This window comes from Pempheris klunzingeri, chromosome 3, assembly GCF_042242105.1.
Source record: "Pempheris klunzingeri isolate RE-2024b chromosome 3, fPemKlu1.hap1, whole genome shotgun sequence".
In the NCBI taxonomy this organism is placed as follows: domain Eukaryota; kingdom Metazoa; phylum Chordata; class Actinopteri; order Acropomatiformes; family Pempheridae; genus Pempheris; species Pempheris klunzingeri.
In genome coordinates this window covers 15,333,489-15,352,049 of record NC_092014.1, presented here as the reverse complement: position 1 = coordinate 15,352,049, position 18,561 = coordinate 15,333,489, and the positions used below count along the sequence as shown (strand labels likewise).

Sequence of the window (18,561 nt, the reverse complement as noted above, 5' to 3'; positions counted from 1 at the left end):
TCAGCTAAATGTACTTAGAATATTAAAGGAGAAATAACTCTTTATATAGAATGGCTCTTTTCACAGTATCATAGGCCTGCTATTATAAAATATTATTCTGTTAGCTGTTATTATTATGTGCAGTAGTTTGTCAATGTGGAGCCAATTTTAGATATTTTGTGTAACAATGTGTAGATTAGTAATATAGTATTGCATCATACCATATATCATTTGTTTTATTATGTAAAAAGATAAGATAGACTTTATTGATCCCCCATAGGGGGAAATTCACATGTTACAGCAGCAACAGAGGCAGGGGCAAGACAAGCAATAATAGAAAGAAAAAGAAATAAAATAAGCAACAGTGGAAAAATAAGCAACAGTAGATAAATATATATTGTAATGATAATAAATAAATATTTACACTATGAACATAAATGTACAGTACGGAGAGGTATGTGAAATTATGAGTGAAAAACAGTGCCAATTTGCTACCATGTAGTGACTATGGACTGTTTCTCGGTGTGTTAACAACAGCCAGTGATGCTACTGTTAAAGAGTCTGATGGCTGATGGGAGGAATGACCTGCGGTAGCGTTCCATTTTGCAGGGTGGGTGCCTCAGCCTGCTGCTGAAAGAGCTGCTGAAGGCCCCCACAGTCTCATGCAGAGGGTGAGAGGGGTTGTCCATGATGGATTTGAGTTTCGTTAACGTCCTCCTCTCACCCACCTCCTCTATGGAGTCCAGGGAGCAGTCCAGGACACAACCGGCCCTCCTGACCAGTCTGTTCAGTCTCTTTCTGTCCCTTTTATCGTTATTATTACTTTCGTGTTTGAAGTTTATTCTTATTCTTTTGGAGCTGTGTGTAACAAAAAGCAATTTCCCCCTGGGGATTATTAAAGTAATTCTGATTCTGATTCTGATTTCCGTGCTCCCTCCTCCCCAGCAGACCACTGCATAGAAGACTGATAAGTGTCAAATAAAAGTAGCGATGTAAAAGGTGGGAAGAGTAAAGTAGGCCTACAAGAACATCAAATACTGTACTTTAATACAATATTTGAGTAAATGCACTTTGCTACATCCCACCACTGGTCATCCTCCTTTATCAGTGCAGCATTTAAAATGCATTTGAAATCAGCTTCAGCAAAAGAAGACAAATGTTGGAAAAGTTATTCATTTTGTCCAGCAAAGTGTGTGTGAAAGTCAAAGCAGGGTTTTATGGTCCCGGTGTGGACAACGCTACAGACATGCAGTACTGTCAGGAGTTTGGGACTATATCGGGGAAAGTGATATCAAGGTGAGACACAGGGTTGAGGCTTGGAGAGGTACTCATTAATTATTTTAGTGTCATTGCAAAGAGAGAGGATTTTCACGGCTGAGTTTGTCCCGAGACGAGGCTTGCTGCATGTTTTTGAAACATGACAATAGTGCATTATTTTTTTATAAACCTGGCTGCTTGCATGACACCAAATCAACTCTTCTTGTGTCATGTCCTGAAAAACAGCTGCTGGAATTTGATCATGGCTCGTGCTTGTATTAACCATGAGTCACTGCTGACCTGACCTGTTCTAACAGAGAAATCCTGGGACACCTCCCTGATAAACTCACTGGGCTGACCATGACTGAACCATGACTACTTTACCTCTGTCCTCTGTCATCACAGCCAGTCTCACCTAACCAGAGCAAAGGGGTGAGTCATGATATGATACCATCAAAATTTAAGTACCAATAATACCAATGGTGTCACAGTGCAAGCAAGTAATTCAGTGTTATGTGATATACAATGCATCACAACATCAGTGTAACACATGGCAAAGACTTTTAACTCAATTCAAACACAGAACAGTCATACACTGACAAAGGCAGCAAATTAGCAAAAAGCAAAACAGACCAAGAGATTAAATGTCAGTTGCTTGAGGCTTAAATGAAAGTGTTTTCATTAGCTCTATTCTAGTTTCCTTAATGTGTAACAGTGCCAGCCTCATTAATTCTTTCCTCCTGCGTGGACTCATCACACCTCTGCACCCTCTGTCTCTTTTTCTTCCCTCTGTGTGAACTCAATTTGCCCCCGTCGATTTTCTCTGTCATCATCTTCAGCTCTCTCCCGCTTTGCTCAGATTAATCACTATCTGCCTCTTCTAGATTCTCTCCCCTTTCCATTCTGTTACTTGCTCTTCTTTCTCATCTTTCCTTTGCTCAGCAGCCCTTCGCTGCACCAACGTGTTATTCAAACCTTAATTCATCTCCACAACCTGGTCTTTTCTTTTTTCAAATTCATCATATCCATTCTCTCTTCTTCAGATCTTCTGTAATTTTTTCCTCCTGTTTTTTGCTTCCTCTGCTTTTTTTCTATTGGTATATTTCCCGCTCTTATTCCTCTGATTTCTTCTTTTCATCCCTCCTCTCCTGCTCCTTGATAGCCTCTTCTTCTTTATTTTCTTTTTCAGCAGCTTCCTCTTCCCTTCTTTCCTGTCCAGTGTCCTGTATAGTGTTGCACAGGTCTTCTCCTCATCCTTGCAGCCAGGTCCTCTCACTTTACTTCTAAACTTTATACGCCCCCCCCCCCAATCCTCTTAGATCATGTGTCCATCTCTTTCCAAACTCCTCCCATGTTGTATTATAGTTGCTATACGTGCGTGTATATTCAGCTGGTTTTCACCTGCTTGTTTCCACAAACTGTAAAGTCGGGGATGAGGGAAACGCTCCCATAAATCATCACAAACATATTTTCTTACAAAAGCGGATCTAGACACGTAGTTGTAGCATTTCCATTGAATACAAATGGGAAATCACCGTGGCCTTATGTCTGTGCGTTCCACCTTTTATTACAAAAAACACTCTATAGTGCCAATCTTGGGTTTTTCTCCAATTACTGAACAAATAAGAATCCTTTCAATGCGCATGACAGACATACTGAGGTTAAAGTTTATGATAAGTAAGTACAACAAACTTCATGAGTTATTCATGAGATTCAACACTTGTATATTTCCTTTCCTCCCTACTTCCTGCCCATCCGTCCATCTTTCCATCTCAGGGGCAAAAAGCCTTTCAAGTGAACACCCACAAAAACCATCAACAACAACAATAAAGCACTTAGCTGTGGAACGACCCGTCTTTGTTTTCACAAATGTGACAAATCCAATGGAGCCACACTCTCTCCTGCCAACAAATCAAATAAGAGCTTTGGTCTGGTTCATTCTGGGGCGGTTTGCTTATGGAAAAGTCCACCCACGCAGTTTAGATCCAGCTCTCAGTGAACTGGAAAATACTCAAAAGTGTAATATTATGTCCTTTCTGGTTATCAGTACGTCTTGCAAATTGTCTTGTGGTGCCACGATCACTAAAGGACTGCAGCATCCTTTCTGTGCTTGTAAAAGTCCTCCATTTAAGTGCTTCCCCTTGCTTGTACCTGTTCTGAGAGATTGAATTATTACATAGTAATGGAAAACCATGTAGAGTGCTGTGGGACATCCTTTTCCCACACAACAACCGTTTAATCACAGACAAACATTGGGCACTGCGCCACATTATAGATCAACATCTATATGCGAGTGAGTGGAGACAGAAAGACCACAGGAAGAAAGAAAAAGAGACTGCGTAAGTGTGTTGTGACATATAACCACATACAGTACAATTAGGGGTAAAGTAGCGCATGTGCCTGTGCTTTGCGTTAGACACACTCCACCGAGACACACTCCACTGAAGTTAATTCAAATCCAGGAGTGAAATCCATATTTGCAGGAAACCTAAGTCAATATTAGGATCAGCATCCTAATGGAGCTTAATTGAAGTAATAAAAGGGTAAATTGATGAAGAGATTGGCCTTTAATTGCTCCCTTACCAAATCCCTCCAGGCCACACTGATACGAAGGCAGTATTTTACTGAAGGATTAACACTGATCATCAAATCTGACCACACCAGAGTGGAATGAGTGTGTGTGTGTGTGTGGTAAAGTAGGAGCTCATTTCACCATTTCCCTCCCCACCAGCAGGCTTCGGTGTGGGCCTCGTTATTTTTTTCTCACCACTGTCTCTCCTGAATGCTTCTCATCTCTTGCCTGTCGCTCTCTCGTAGTCTTTCCGCAGCACTGTTTCAACTCTTTTTTTTCTTTAAAGCCTCTTCCCATCGCCGAGCCTCGATTCTTGTCTTCCTCTCGCGAGTGATGTCGTCTCTTCTGAGGGAGGAGATGCAGAGAGTTTTATTCCGACCTGCAAAACAGAGATTAGCGGAGTTTATTGAGATTGAAGAGCCATCGCAGGGAAAACATTTTCTCTGTGTTTCAGGTAAACAGCTTTCTTGTAGATTAGGAGCTAATTTCCAAACATTTTTAGGGCTTGAATATGCTCAGTAACTCAAGATCATTTAAAATACTAGAATTGGAATTTTTCTTTACATTTGGCATTTATTTTAGTTGTTGATATTCTGTAATGAAATGAGTGTGTCCTTGAAATATTGTATGCATCAGGCTGTGTAAAGTCTGCAAGGCTTGAAATGAGTCTTAGTTCTACTTTTACTGCAGATGAAATACTCGCTGCTGCAGTGCTCTTCTATCAACCCACATTTTTGCTAATTCCCTTTTCCTGCAGTTGCCAGAAACAAATTGGTGCAGCTAAGTATCGTGGGATGTCACATATCTCAGACACCCCTCAAGTCTGGATCCAAAAAGACCGACACCAAACGCTCCAGCATACAGGACTGCTACAAGAGGACAGAGATCTGGTCCCTTCAGGACCTGACTCTTATTGATGGACGGGACCCTGACGTGGTAATTAACCATATATAATTGCAATGCCCACTGTTATTTATTAGATTATTTCCTGTGTTTTCTATAGAAAGAATGACTGGCACATAGAAATGAAAAAGTAAAATATAATGTTTTCTAATGACTAAAATTGGCTCTCAATAACACTTATACTCTATGAAATCTAATTTGAAAAAAATTTATTTAACTCAATATATTATTTCACATTGCACGTTTTTAGTGCTACAACACAAATATACCTATTTGTTGTGCACAGTCATCTCAATAATCTGTTTTAAAGATGTAGAAACACATTATTTCATGTGACAGACAAGTGAGTTATCTCAGTTGGGGATCAATCTGTGAGCCATTTTTCAAATCTGAATGAATTAATGTTTTTATCAGCAACTTGGTTTCAAAAACAGTCGTTCTTTCAGCTCCCAGCAGCGCTGTTTGCTTTGATATATCTGGCATCTCATTGATGGTTTCTTGTCAGGCTCAGAATTAATTGTTGAGTCGCTGTCTTGGCTCTGATTTTGAGAAGGGTTACACGAAGTATTTATTCATTTTTATAGAAGTGATGTTATCTCACTGCGTCTCTGTGTGTTGTCTGGCTCCAGGATGACCCGTGTTTCCTGCTGCACTTTGACAAGGTCCGCAAAGTGACGGCGGTCAGCTGCTCAGCCAAATACTCTATGGTGCGCGCCCTGGTTGCTCTCAGCGACCAGCACTGTCAGAGGTCACTGAACCTGCAGAACTTTGACTGGGCCTACATCAAGCCCACCTCCTTTTACTCAAACAGAGGAGACTGTGTTGTTCTGTCACAGATATGCTTCTATGCATTAAATTTGGTATGTCTGTCCATGTGTCCCGTACCCCTGGATGCATAATGGGATGACGCAATGTGTGTGTGTGTGTGTGTGTGTGTGTTAGAAAACTGTTGCAGATTTATATAACTTGTGTTATATGTAGGCTTGTGGCTTCTGTTACACTAATAAGGACTTTGATTAAAGGTCTATAAATACTCCCCAAGAACAGAGAAATTTGTTAGTTTTCTCAAGGTGGCAAGAACAAGAACAAAGTTCGTTCTGGCCAGGACATTTTATACTTCACGAGAAACTCAAGTGCAGAACTTCTGGGAAGTCCTCATAGGGCCCTCCCACTGCAGCACACGTCACATGCGGGAACATTTCCGCTTTTCTGCATTAACCACGTCCACTTCAAATTTCTGACCAATCACACAATAGTTCTTGGACACTGCGCAAGAAAAAAGTTCTGCCCAGATGATGTGTCGAGAACAAGCTGCAAGAACTCCCAAATCAGGGCCATGGGAGAGAGAACAAATTTCTCTGTTCTTGCGGAGTATGTACATGCCTTAAGAGTTATTCACAATGAAACGTATCTTCAAGTATGCAAACACAAGTTTTAAGCAGCATTTTATCTGGTAACTCTACTTTTGCAATCTTTTATTTACTTATCTCTGAGAGCATTATATTCTGTGTGCTATTGTAAAAATGTGAATGTGAAAGGGAGAGCAAATAAAACAACTACAAATATCTTGCCTTCAGTCTTTTTAAACATAGAACTGTCCTAATGTGGTATCAATTTTAGTCATTTACAGTAAAAAAAAATTTATTTTGGATTATTCCTATAGGGAAGTATCTGTGGTACCCTAGCCTTAGCTAGTGGTAGAGGAAGTATTCAGATCTTTTACTTAAATAAAAGTACAAATACCACGCTGTGATGACACAAGCACAAGTACATTAGTAGCATAGAGGATGAGCGCTCAGTGTCATGACCTGTATGTGCTATGGCTGAAAGCATATGTGCTATTAGCATTAGTCTACAGCTGTTAATATTCAGTTCATGAAAATATAATTGGTTTGGCTTTGCGCCCCTTAAAAAGGCTAAAAACCAGTGCCACACGTCTGGGCTGCGACAGACTCCACAGCAGAGCAGTCAACACCATATTGGAGTTTGGTTAACTGCGGTGAAAAGGACTACATTTTAAGGACAGTTAAACCGTATCACCAAACAAACAGATTAAATCAGTCAAACGAGAAGGGCAGACATCGCTCGGCTCCTTCCTGCAAACAGTGCAGAGGAGAGAGAGGCCTCAGCGCTGTGAGCAGAGGAGCCACAAACTGATTAGTCTGGGCAGCACTCATGGTAATGATTTACAATATAATATCTTTTAATAACATTACATCTATTGCCTTTCCTCAACGGTCTCACTCTGAATGAGTCGGTACATGAAGCTAAGCCAAGCACACATCTGTCTCTCAAAGTGACCATGGCCTTAATTATGCATAACTTTAAGCCTTAAGACAATTATTTAGGGTGAGTTATATAAAAATGAATCCCTGACAGTTCATTTTGGGCAATCGCTTCTTTCGTTCAGCCAATCAGATCGCTGCTTTCTTTTCACCAATCAGATCGCTGCTTTCTTTTCACCAATCAGATTGGTCCAAAGTATGAGGCACTCTGATTGGCAGAAAGACAGAAGCAATCTGATTGGTCCAAAGTAAAGGACACTCTGGTTGACCATTTTAGCTGCTTCTTAAAGTGACTGTTTAATTTAGTTTTTAGTCTAGTTCAGTTGTAGATTGTTTTCTAAGTTACTCCTCCAAAAACTTAAAACTAAAGTTAGTTTTTAAAACTAAAGCTATGAAGAAAAAATCTAATGAAAAAATTTTCACCTTCAGCTTTTTGATTGAACTTCTGGTGCTTCATCGCCACCTTCCGCAGTGTTGTGTCCCAATTTTGTCCGCTGTTGTAATAGCTTTTCCTTCCACCTGCAGTTCAGCTGTCTGTCTACCGGCGGCGCCATATCGTTGCTACTACTCAGGGGTATTTAGTAGCCTTAAAATTTGCCTGAAGAAAATTAAATAAACACACATAAAAACATATCTGAAACGCAGTTGTTTGCTTTTTACCTTTAACTTTAGAATCACTCATATTTACTTATTGATAAATATATTGAATGTGAGCCCATATTATATTAAAATACGTTAAATGATTTTGTCCCGTTTCCGGCACCGCAGGGGCGGACTAGTGGCTCCATACCTGCCGCCAAAATTCAAGTTAGGAGAGAGACGAACGAGTTTCCCTGTTGTAAACAGTGGGCTGTAACCCGGTGCTTCACATTTTTAGCCACAGATTTAGTTTTTTTCGAACACCATAGATCTTGTCTCCGGAGTCTGCGGAGAGAGAGGACAGCCTAAAGATGCACATCAAGTCTATTATTATTGAAGGATTCAAATCCTACGCGCAGAGGACGGAGATCAACGGCTTTGACCCGCTGTTCAACGCCATCACGGGACTCAACGGCAGCGGCAAGTCCAATATTTTGGACTCGATATGCTTCCTTTTGGGCATTTCTAATCTCAGCCATGTAAGTTTGTCATTGGCTATAAAGTCATCAGGCGCTGTGATAAAAGTTAACGAGTTTTTAACCTTAAATGAATCATGTTGCAGGTCATTCTTGTCACGTTGAAACTTGCATCTCTTTGTCATTTTCACTCGAAAGGTGCGAGCCTCCAACCTCCAGGACTTGGTTTACAAAAATGGACAGGGTGGCATCACCAAGGCCACTGTGTCTATAACCTTTGATAACTCCAATAAAAGCCAGAGTCCTCTGGGTTTTGAAACCCATGATGAGATCACAGTCACCAGACAGGTTAGCCATGCTTTCTGAAGGCTCTGCAATTGGTGTACAAGGTTAGTGTTTCCAATGCTAATACTAAAACTGTTTTATACATGATCCGCTCTTTCTTTAAGGTGGTAATTGGTGGCAGGAACAAGTACCTTATCAATGGAGTCAATGCCAACAACACCAGGGTGCAGGACTTGTTCTGCTCTGTTGGCCTCAACGTCAACAACCCACATTTTCTCATCATGCAGGTGAGTCTCGTGTCTGCAGTGGGGTGTGTGTGACTGTAGGTTTTAGTCCTCTACAGTGTTTTAAAGCATGTGACGTTTCCATTATTTCAGGGGAGGATCACCAAAGTCCTGAACATGAAGCCACCAGAGGTAAAACATACACACGTTTCCCACTATTTCACCACTTGTTCTTTTTCATACACATTAATTTGCCTTTTCCTTGTTTTTCAATGACCGCCTGTTTTCTTTCAGATCCTTGCCATGATTGAGGAGGCGGCGGGAACCAGGATGTACGAATGTAAAAAGATTAGTGCTCAGAAAACTATTGAGAAGAAGGAGGCCAAGCTGAAGGAGATTCAGACAGTACGTTTGACGTCTAAACTAATTTTTGACTAATTTATCTCAGTTTATTCTGCTGTGGGGACTTGCAGAATAAATTACAGTATCTGTTGAAACGTTAAACAGTTTCTCTTTGTGTACTCTTTCAGATTTTGGATGAGGAAATTACTCCAACTATGCATAAACTGCAAGAGGTAGGTTCACTGCAAAATCAAAACTTACAATTTCCTTGCTGTAAATGATAATGAACATGAACGTGATATATTTTCCATAATACACGTACTAAACCTTCCTTTCTCTGCAGGAACGATCATCGTACTTGGAGTACCAGAAGCTGATGCGAGAGATCCAGCACTTGTCACGACTGTACGTGGCCTGGCTGTTTGTGTGTGCAGAGGAAACCAAGCTGAAGTCAGCAGAGAACCTGAAGGTGATGCAGGACAACATCGCCAAGATGCAAGCGAGCATGGCCGAGAATGAGAGCAAAGTCCAGGAACTCTCAGCCCAGATTCAGCAGCTGCAGAAGAAAAAAGACCAGGTACACTGGGCGAAGGGGAAGAGATAAAATTAGGGTGCTTTTCTCTTTTACTTTAAAGTAAACCCCTTTTCTTCAGATTTTCTTTACCTTTTCTGTGATAGTTTGCATTTTTGATTTATCAACCTTTTTAACATTTTCGAAGAATCATCGGCTGCTATTCGAGAATGATTTGATTCTGTAGTCCATCACAATTCAGCATTTATTTAGTAAGTTTTCAATCAAATGACAGCAAAGGAAAAGGAATCTTAAGTCATTGCTTTGTTTTGCTGTTTTTATGCCCACCTGTAGGAGGTAAATGGGGTACTAAAATCCCTGGAGGAGGCTTTAGCTGATGTGCAACGTGTGGATGCCAAAGCTCAGAGTGCGCTTGACCTGAAAAAACAGAATCTCAAAGATGAAACCAAGAAGAGAAAGGAGCTTGTCAAGAGTATGGAGGAGGTAACGGGGCAATGCATTTTGCTAATCTGATCTCCAATTTCTACACTGAAGACAACCGAGAATCTTAATCAAAACGGCTGTTTTCCTTCATCTCTAGGATAAGAAGATGCTTGTAGTAAAAGAAAAGGAGGTTTCCAAGTTGACGGAGCAGCTTCAGGCTCTTCAGGAGGAGGGACAGAAGGACAGCGCAGCCCTCGACGCAGCTGAGCAGCATTTTAGGGCTGTGTCAGCGGGCCTCTCTACCAATGAGGACGGAGAGGAGGCCACGCTGGCTGGCCAGATGATGACCTGCAAGAATGACATGAGCAAGGCAGATACTGAGGCCAAGCAGGTGAGGATGTGATGTTTCAGGTTGCCGGTTTATACGCAATAGCAAGTTTTTAGTAGAAACATTCATGTGTTTTTGTTTTTTTTTAATTGTTCCATGTTGAACAATCTTTGAAATTGACAGGACCGTAAAGTATTTTCTCATCTATCTTGTGTCTGTCTCCCTGTCCGTCCAGGCCCAGATGACTCTGAAACATGCCCAGGCTGAGCTGAAGACCAAACAGGCAGAGGTGAAAAAGATGGACGGCGGATACAAGAAGGACCAGGACACCATGCAGGCTGTCAGAAGCAGCAGAGAGAAACTAGAGGCTGAGCTAGCTAAACTCAACTATGAAGGTACTGTGTGTGTGTGTGTGTGTGTGTGTATGTGTGCACTGCCTTTTGTACTCATGGCACCAGTCCTTCCTAATGTTCTCTGTTTTGTAACATGTGGGGTCTCTGTCTGTCTGTCTGCAGATGGGAAGGAGGAGAGTCTACTGGACAAAAGGAGGCAGCTGTCCAGAGAGGTCGCTAAACTTAAAGAGACATATGAGCGCCTCGTGTCTCGCTTCCCCAACTTGCGCTTTGAATACAAGTAAGAATATGCTAAATTAATTTGCATATCCCTTTAATTTTACTATATTTTTGTAATGCTGCAGATAACAACCCATTTTAGGGCAACATTAATTTTCAAAGAGGAACCCCATATTTTATTTTTTGTGTTATGCACATTATTGCATAGATTCTTGTTGGCGTATTATGTTAGTTAAGGTTTTTTTTTTCCAAGCAATACACACATTATTTGCAAAAATGTATTTGCTTCTTCAAAACTAGCTTGTATGTGTCACCTTGAAAAGACAGACCCAAATTCTGTGACCCCTCCTCAGCCGTGACCGTAACAATTTTAGAGTGTACTTACTCTTTAAGGCCAGATTGTGCTTGACTGACATGTCCTTGAATCATATCTTTTTCACATTTTGAAAGTTTAGGTGCAAATAATTCAATTGCGGGCTTCGTTCCATTTAGCTGCTTTTTGGTCCTGGTACTGGGTGTTCTGGCTCACTATTCTAACTTACTGGGACACTTGTATAGAACAGAGCCATCGGTGAGGTTCTTAGAAAGACCAGTGCTTTTACCCATAGGAAAGACAACATATCTATGTCTGACCAAGTCCTAGACAATACTGATTATTTATTATTTCATGATTTAAAATATGATTATTGTATTTTATAATAATCCGGTTTTATTCTTAATTCTAAGTAATGGGTTTAGTCAGATCTGAGTGTTTGAAGAATCTGTTTACAGCCTGATTGAAACCACTTGTGTATTGGGGAGTAAACACCTGTTAATAATGTTGCAATGAGGTTCAGAGAAGAGTTTCAGTAACATCTGTGTTTTCTGCTGTCTTGTAGGGACCCAGAGCGAGGATGGGACCGCAGCAAAGTGAAGGGGCTGCTAGCTAACCTGATCACAGTGCACGATGTCTCTTACGCTACAGGGCTGGAGGTTGTTGCAGGGGGGCGGCTCTATAACATTGTAGTTGACACAGAGGTAAGTGTGTTAGTGGGCAGTGTGCTTGTTATTAGCCGTTAATGTTATTTCATTTAGCAGACCATTAAGACCGTGTGTAACCCGAGTGCTGCGATTGTGTGTTTGCCAGGTGACCGGGAAAAAACTGTTGGAGAAGGGAGAGCTGCAGCGGAGGTACACCATCATCCCCCTAAACAAGATCTCTGCCAAGACACTCAATGACAAAGTGGTCAATGCCGCCAAGAGCCTGGTGAGAGGTCTAAATACTGCCCAGTTTCGAAATTCAGTCAGCTGATCTTGAAAGGCAACACAGTCCCTCTGATGACTCTCCTTCTCTGTCCTACTTCTTCTCTGTACATTTTCCCTCATCTGTCAGGTTGGAGCGGACAACGTTCACACAGCTCTGTCCTTGGTGGGCTACGAATCTGACCTGCGTAAGGCCATGGAGTACGTCTTCGGCTCCACGCTGGTGTGCGACACCCTGGACAACGCCAAAAAAGTGGCTTTTGATAAACAGGTGATGACCAAGACTGTCACTCTTGGAGGGGACATCTTCGACCCACAGGGAACTCTGAGTGGAGGTGAGAACAAGTGGGCGTTAGCCATCCACAGTATGTAAGGTTGGCAGGGAGAGCTTATGGAGAGCAAGCAAAAGCAAACTCAAATGCCCACTTTGAAACACACCACAATTTGTTATATCATTACTGTTTGATAAAGGCTCTGAAAATTATGCCTTGAGGGACAGCATTGACTTACATTGCTCACATTAAATAATATCTTTTTTCCCACACTGAAGCATTTAAAAAAAGTCCTTGCAGTCATAAAAGGCAATGGACTTTCCAATGATTTTCTTCTTTTTTTTTTTTTCCCGCTTTTCTTTCCTTCCAGGCGCTCGCTCCCACTCAGCATCAGTCCTGTCCAGCCTACAGGAGCTGAAGGAGGTTCGGGACAACTTGAATGGCAAGGAGGCCCAGCTTCAGGATACTGAACGACAACTGGCCAGCCTTAAGGGGACAGCTGAGAAGTATGCAGACACTTCCTGTACAAAATATGTACAGGAATTGAAATTATTGAAATACATTAGAGCCCAATATATAAATCATGCGGGCCAGATATATCAGCCAATAATAGCTTATGACAGATATGTCTGTATTGTTATATATGTCAAAAGATAAATAACAGTGAGTATTGTGGTACAGAGATGCCAAACTATGCTTGAGGTCATTAAAAGTAAGAGTAGCAAAAAAGAAAAAAAAAGGAAGCTATATCTAAATATACTTATGAGAATAGAATAAAATAGATACACATAATAAATAAGAAAACAGTAGTAAAAGTACTCTTTATAGAAATATGAAAATGGTAATGGCAAATGGTGATTTTTACATTATAAAATGTCCTCGGCGTCTTAAAAAAACCAAAAAAATCCCATTTATTGGTATTTGTGTCAGCCTCAGAAATATTTTATTCTGATGTAGATACAGTGAAATATTTTTACAGTGAAATATTTTTAAATCAAAATGCTTGAGTTACACTGTTCACTAATTCACATAATAAATCTGCTGTGTCATCTGTGCTGTGAAACTTGCTTTCACATCTTCCCGACGTATGTTAGCTTGCATTATCTAATATATGTTCCGCCTACGTTTTCTCCCTCCAGATACCATCAGCTGAAGCAGCAGTATGAACTGAAGGTAGAGGAGGAACAGATTCTGCAGGCCAAGCTGCAGCAGAGCTCCTTCCACCAGCAGCAGGAGGAGCTGGAGAGGCTGCGCAAGGCCATCGGTCAGAATCCTGAAATCTGCACAAACACGCAAATTAACCTGAGCTTACATATGTGCAGGTCTGATAGCAAATTGCAAAAACAATACATTTGTGATGCTTTAATAATTTTTTTTTTTTATATATTGTGTGTTTGTTTAACCAGAGGAGAGTGAGGAGACATTGCGTGTCACCAAGGAAGTGCAGAAACGGGCTGAGGAAAAATACAAAGTGCTGGAGAACAAGATGAAGAACGCTGAGGCAGAGAGGGAGAAGGAGCTGAAAGCTGCTCAGCAGAAACTCAATGCGGCCAAGGCCAAAGCTGATGCCTTCAATAAAAAGCTGAAGCAGAAGCAGCAGGTAAACAAACCAGACACCCACTGTCATACCTTCAGTCGTCTCCTCCGTGCATCGCTTTAACATTCGATCAAATGTGATTCTTTCCCTGCTCACGTGTGCAGGAGTCTGACGCTGTGGCCCTGGAGCTGGAGGAGCTGAGGAGGGAGCAGGCTGGTTATGAGCAGCAGATTCAGGCCGTAGATGAAGCCACGACGGCCATCCAGGAGCAGATAGACAGCATGGCTTGCACTGTATCACAGAACAAGGTATTTGTGTCATTATGAAGAGAGGTGTGTGTGTGTGATAATTGGTTTGAGTCTTTTTTTTTTTTTTTTTCTTAAATGTGATTTTTTTTTTCTTCTGGTTTCTCCACTCCTCTGTGACAATAAACTAAATATCTTTAGGATGTGGATAAAATGAGGCATGTGGGGATGTCACCTTGGGCTCTGTGAAACACTGATAGACATATTTCCCCATTTATTGACATTTTATAGACAAAACAACTATAGACAAAATGATCGACAGATTAATCAACAATGAAAATCACTTGCAGCCCTGAATTGAAGTTTGTTGAAATTTCTAGCTGTCCTCACGTGTTCTCACATTCAGTGGATCAATAAGTTGCAATGATTGGGTTAAATAAGTTGTCTGTTTTAAGTTACTGTTTATGGCCGAACACAATGAACTGTCACGTGACTAATGCATCACGGCTCCAAACAAGCCTCAGCTATCGTACTGCTCTCATTTGGCTTCCCTTTCTCACCCCACGTCTTTCTCTCCCTTAATGTGCAGGAGGCAGTGCGTAAAGCCCAGGAGGAACTCACCCAACAGAAGGAAGTGATCATGGCTCAGGACAAAGAGCTCAAGGTGAGCACGACTTTGCCTTTAATGCTTTAGTTTTTAACTCCAGTTTTCGAAGCTGGGGAGAAGTAACTTCACTGCTAGATTTTGTATAAAGGTTGAGATCGAAGACTCTTGAAGTAATGCAACAAATTATAGATAAACATAGTTCAGCTGGAATACGGTGCATCATTTTATTATTTATCAGAGTCTACTTGCCGCAGTTTGACTTTTCTCTTAGACTCAAGTCTTCAAAGTTTGGAAAATGCTTGAATTTTTTATTTGTTTTTTTTGCCTTCATGTTTTCAAGGTTTTGAAAAGGCACAAATTAAAATATAATCTTTGAAAAGTGCTTGATTTTCAGCATAACAAAAAATACAATCAAATAATATGAACAGCTGGTAAAATAAGTGAGAAATACATAGATTTCTGTGGGTTCATGGGAATCCTGTACTTTAGATTACTTTCGGCGTGATGATAAATGCTTTGAGACTCTGGTTTATGCACCATGAGAATGCTTTAAAGATGCTTGAATACTACACTTTACTGTAGATTTGTCCATTTTGCTTTCTTAATTGTCTAGTGCTCTCTAATTTCACTGATTTGTTTGCTAATTTTTGTCCATCTGAATGTTCCAGGGGAAGAGCACAGAGGCCAATAAAATAAGGGAGCAGAACAACGAAGTCCAGCTGAAGATCAAGGAACTGGAGCACAACATTAGTAAGCACCGCAAAGACAGCCAGGAAGCTGCCGCCAAGGTACATGATTTAAAATAGCTTCAGTCAGCCCTCTGCTACAATCTCCCTGACTCGTGAGGTCCCAGAGCGCTTCATCTTGTCTTGTATGATCACGATCCCCTAAACATTTTTCAATCTCTCTCCCCCATATCAAAACTTTCTTTTTCCAGGTGTCTCGGATGCTGGAGGAACACGACTGGATCCAATCGGAGCGTCAGTTCTTCGGCCAGCCCAACACGTCTTACGACTTTAAGACCAACAACCCCCGTGAGGCTGGTCAGCGGCTGAAGAAGCTGGAGGAGACCACCGCCAAGCTGGAGAGAAACGTCAACAAGAGGGCCATGAACATGCTGAACGAGGCAGAAGAAAGGGTGAGGTCAAAGACACCGAAAGGCAAAACAGTTACGGCTCCGCATGTTTACATCTGTCTCACTTAGTTTCTCTTCCCTCCTGCAGTACAATGACCTGATGAAGAAGAAGAGGATCGTGGAGAACGACAAAGCAAAAATCTTGCAGACCATCGAGGAGCTGGACCAGAAGAAGAACGAAGCTCTCAACTTGGCGTGGCAGAAGGTCTGCTCTTCTTCTTCTTCTTTTCCTTTATATCTGCAATTGTCTCTTGTTTAAACTAACATTGGCCAATACACGGAGGTGCCAGTTTATAAGGCACACCTAGTTAAAACAAGTGCAGTCTAATACAACAGTCCTGTTCATATTAATGAGAGTAGACTAAATATCAGAAACACCTCTCTGTATAACACAGTACAGATTAGCAGTAAGACAAACTACAACCTCCAAAATGACCGTACAGTTAATCTATTTGTATAAGTGAATACTACGAATCACTGAGCAGGATTGCTTTATCATATTGTTGGATTTTTGATGAATGTGATAACACATCTTGATTTGCTGGACTAGTCAAAAACAAACATCCAGTCTGGTTATAATGTCCAAAAACCATAGATCAATATACAGATTAAAACTTCTGTCTTGTTTTTGCTCATTAGTTCTTTTATTTAAAACCACTCAACCATCTCAATCTCAACAACTGTGTTCAGTCCAGTGCTGCTTTGATGCTTAAGAATTTTGCAATTAAAAGTTGAAAGTGATCAATCGAGAACAGCACGACACAATCAGTCACGTCACGGTGGTTTGACTCAGTTTGAAGCTCATATTCTCACAGTTAAATCATCCGTCCCATGGATTCAGAACTCACAGTAGTGCCTGCACAGTAGTTATTCTTTTTATTTCATCTGTAATATTTCTCCTCTTCTGCAGGTAAACAAGGACTTTGGCTCTATTTTCTCCACTCTGCTGCCGGGGGCCACGGCTAAGCTGGCTCCTCCGCAGGGCTGCGGTGTCTTGGACGGCCTTGAGTTCAAGGTGGCGTTGGGCAACACCTGGAAGGAGAACCTCACTGAGCTCAGCGGTGGGCAAAGGTCAGCGGAAGCCCTCGTATGGTCACGGAGTGTATTTTAAACAGCAGCATACATATGAACGTCAACTTAAGTTAAGCACCGTCTTTGTGTGTTTTCAGATCCCTGGTGGCTTTGTCTCTCATCCTGGCCATGCTGCTGTTCAAACCCGCTCCCATCTACATCTTAGACGAGGTGGATGCCGCCCTGGATCTCTCGCACACACAGAATATTGGACAGATGCTGCGCACACATTTTAGACACTCCCAGGTATGTTTTTCCACCACTTTTTTTATAATGTACCCATTCACCACCGTCTCACTCATGTAATTACTGCACCAAAGCCTAAACAAAACACAGGCTTTACCTTTTTTTTTTTTTTTTTTTTTCCAAATTCTTTCCCTCCAGTTTGTGGTGGTGTCTCTAAAGGACGGAATGTTCACCAACGCCAACGTCCTGTTCAAGACGAAGTTTGTCGACGGCATGTCCACGGTCTCACGGACTGCGCTCAGCCAGAGTGATGCCAACCCTCCCCAGAAAGGCCAAGACAAGGCTCGTCAGAAGGACAAGAGGAACAAACAGCTCATCAGCTAATCACTGCACCAAAATAGCTGAACAGTTTTATTCTAAATATGCTCTGGTATTGCTTCTTTAGAAACTATATCACGCATCATAACATAATGTGGTATCTGTCAATAACCTCTGGAGATGGTATATACTCTATTTCCTCTGTTGGTAGTCATTACTCATAATCTCAAGAGTGCTGTTTATGTTCATGCTTAATTTGTCCAGTGTGACGTGTGTCTTCTCTTTATTCAGGCGTTAAGGTGTGAAGTTTCTCATCTTTGTGTATTTTAAACCTTTTATCTGTAAATGTCTTTTGTCTAAACTGTCTCAATTATCCTGTCTCTTTTCTGGTCTTTGTTCATGCTCTTCTGCTGCGTATCGCCAGTTCTGTACGCAGCTAATGTGTCCATATTTTTTTAAACAAATAAAGCAGGTCAAATATAAACTCTTAATTTGTTTTGTATTTTTTTTTACATGGTCTTAAAAACTGTCTGACAAACTGGATAAAACTAAAACCCTAAATTATGTGTAGAATTTGCTGTGTGCTGTTGGCGCCCCCCAGTGGCGGTATCTAGAGGACAGCAGTGCAAGCTGCTCTGCCATGCACTCCGTGTATTTTAGCAGCACAGCTGCTGTTCAAAGGAGCTGCAAAATGGTGCAGTTTTACTGTTCTGATTTACATACACTTAAAACTATATTGCAAGTGATTGTAAAGGTTTTCTCATTGATTTCTTTATTCATTCACTTCCCTGTTGATGCTCACTATACAACAGGATTGTTTTAACTACCTTAAATACACAATATTATCGCACATACTATAATGAACCACAGAAGTTTAAAATTAGCTAACTAACTTCTATTTTTGAGGTTGAGCATTTCTCTCTGGAAAAGTCTTCCTTGACAATAACAACCTAAAGTGAATGATTCTCACTGTCAGAAATTTCCAGCTCTGTCTTGCAGTAATAAAACTCATATTTGATTGGCTGTTACATAAACAAACCTGGATTCAAAAAGTTTAAACTAGCATAATGCAGCCAAGTTACATACATTTTAATTATTTAAAAGGATAATATTATATACGAACCTTTTCTGACTATTCAACTAAATTGCATGACATTGTCTTGCTGAAAGACTGTTACATAAGTTGGTTTG

General features: G+C 41.1%; 2 protein-coding genes across 2 annotated transcripts; both read left to right on the top strand.

Moving 5' to 3' along the window:
* The first annotated feature begins 4,141 nt into the window (after window positions 1-4,141).
* exoc1l (exocyst complex component 1 like) lies at window positions 4,142-5,610 on the top strand. Its single transcript, XM_070828541.1, has 3 exons — window positions 4,142-4,262; window positions 4,566-4,744; window positions 5,341-5,610. The coding sequence occupies exons 1-3, from the start codon at window positions 4,142-4,144 to the stop codon at window positions 5,608-5,610; spliced, it is 570 nt and encodes a 189-aa protein (XP_070684642.1).
* A 2,217-nt stretch (window positions 5,611-7,827) lies between these two features.
* Window positions 7,828-17,837, top strand: smc2 (structural maintenance of chromosomes 2). The gene is made up of 25 exons (XM_070827499.1): window positions 7,828-8,114; window positions 8,250-8,399; window positions 8,501-8,623; window positions 8,714-8,752; window positions 8,855-8,965; window positions 9,091-9,135; window positions 9,246-9,479; window positions 9,768-9,917; window positions 10,015-10,248; window positions 10,421-10,580; window positions 10,701-10,818; window positions 11,636-11,774; window positions 11,884-12,003; window positions 12,130-12,334; window positions 12,642-12,777; window positions 13,411-13,535; window positions 13,678-13,871; window positions 13,973-14,116; window positions 14,643-14,717; window positions 15,329-15,448; window positions 15,598-15,798; window positions 15,884-16,000; window positions 16,706-16,866; window positions 16,965-17,112; window positions 17,251-17,837. The coding sequence occupies exons 1-25, from the start codon at window positions 7,947-7,949 to the stop codon at window positions 17,434-17,436; spliced, it is 3,603 nt and encodes a 1,200-aa protein (XP_070683600.1). The 5' UTR covers window positions 7,828-7,946; the 3' UTR covers window positions 17,437-17,837.
* Window positions 17,838-18,561: the final 724 nt, after the last annotated feature.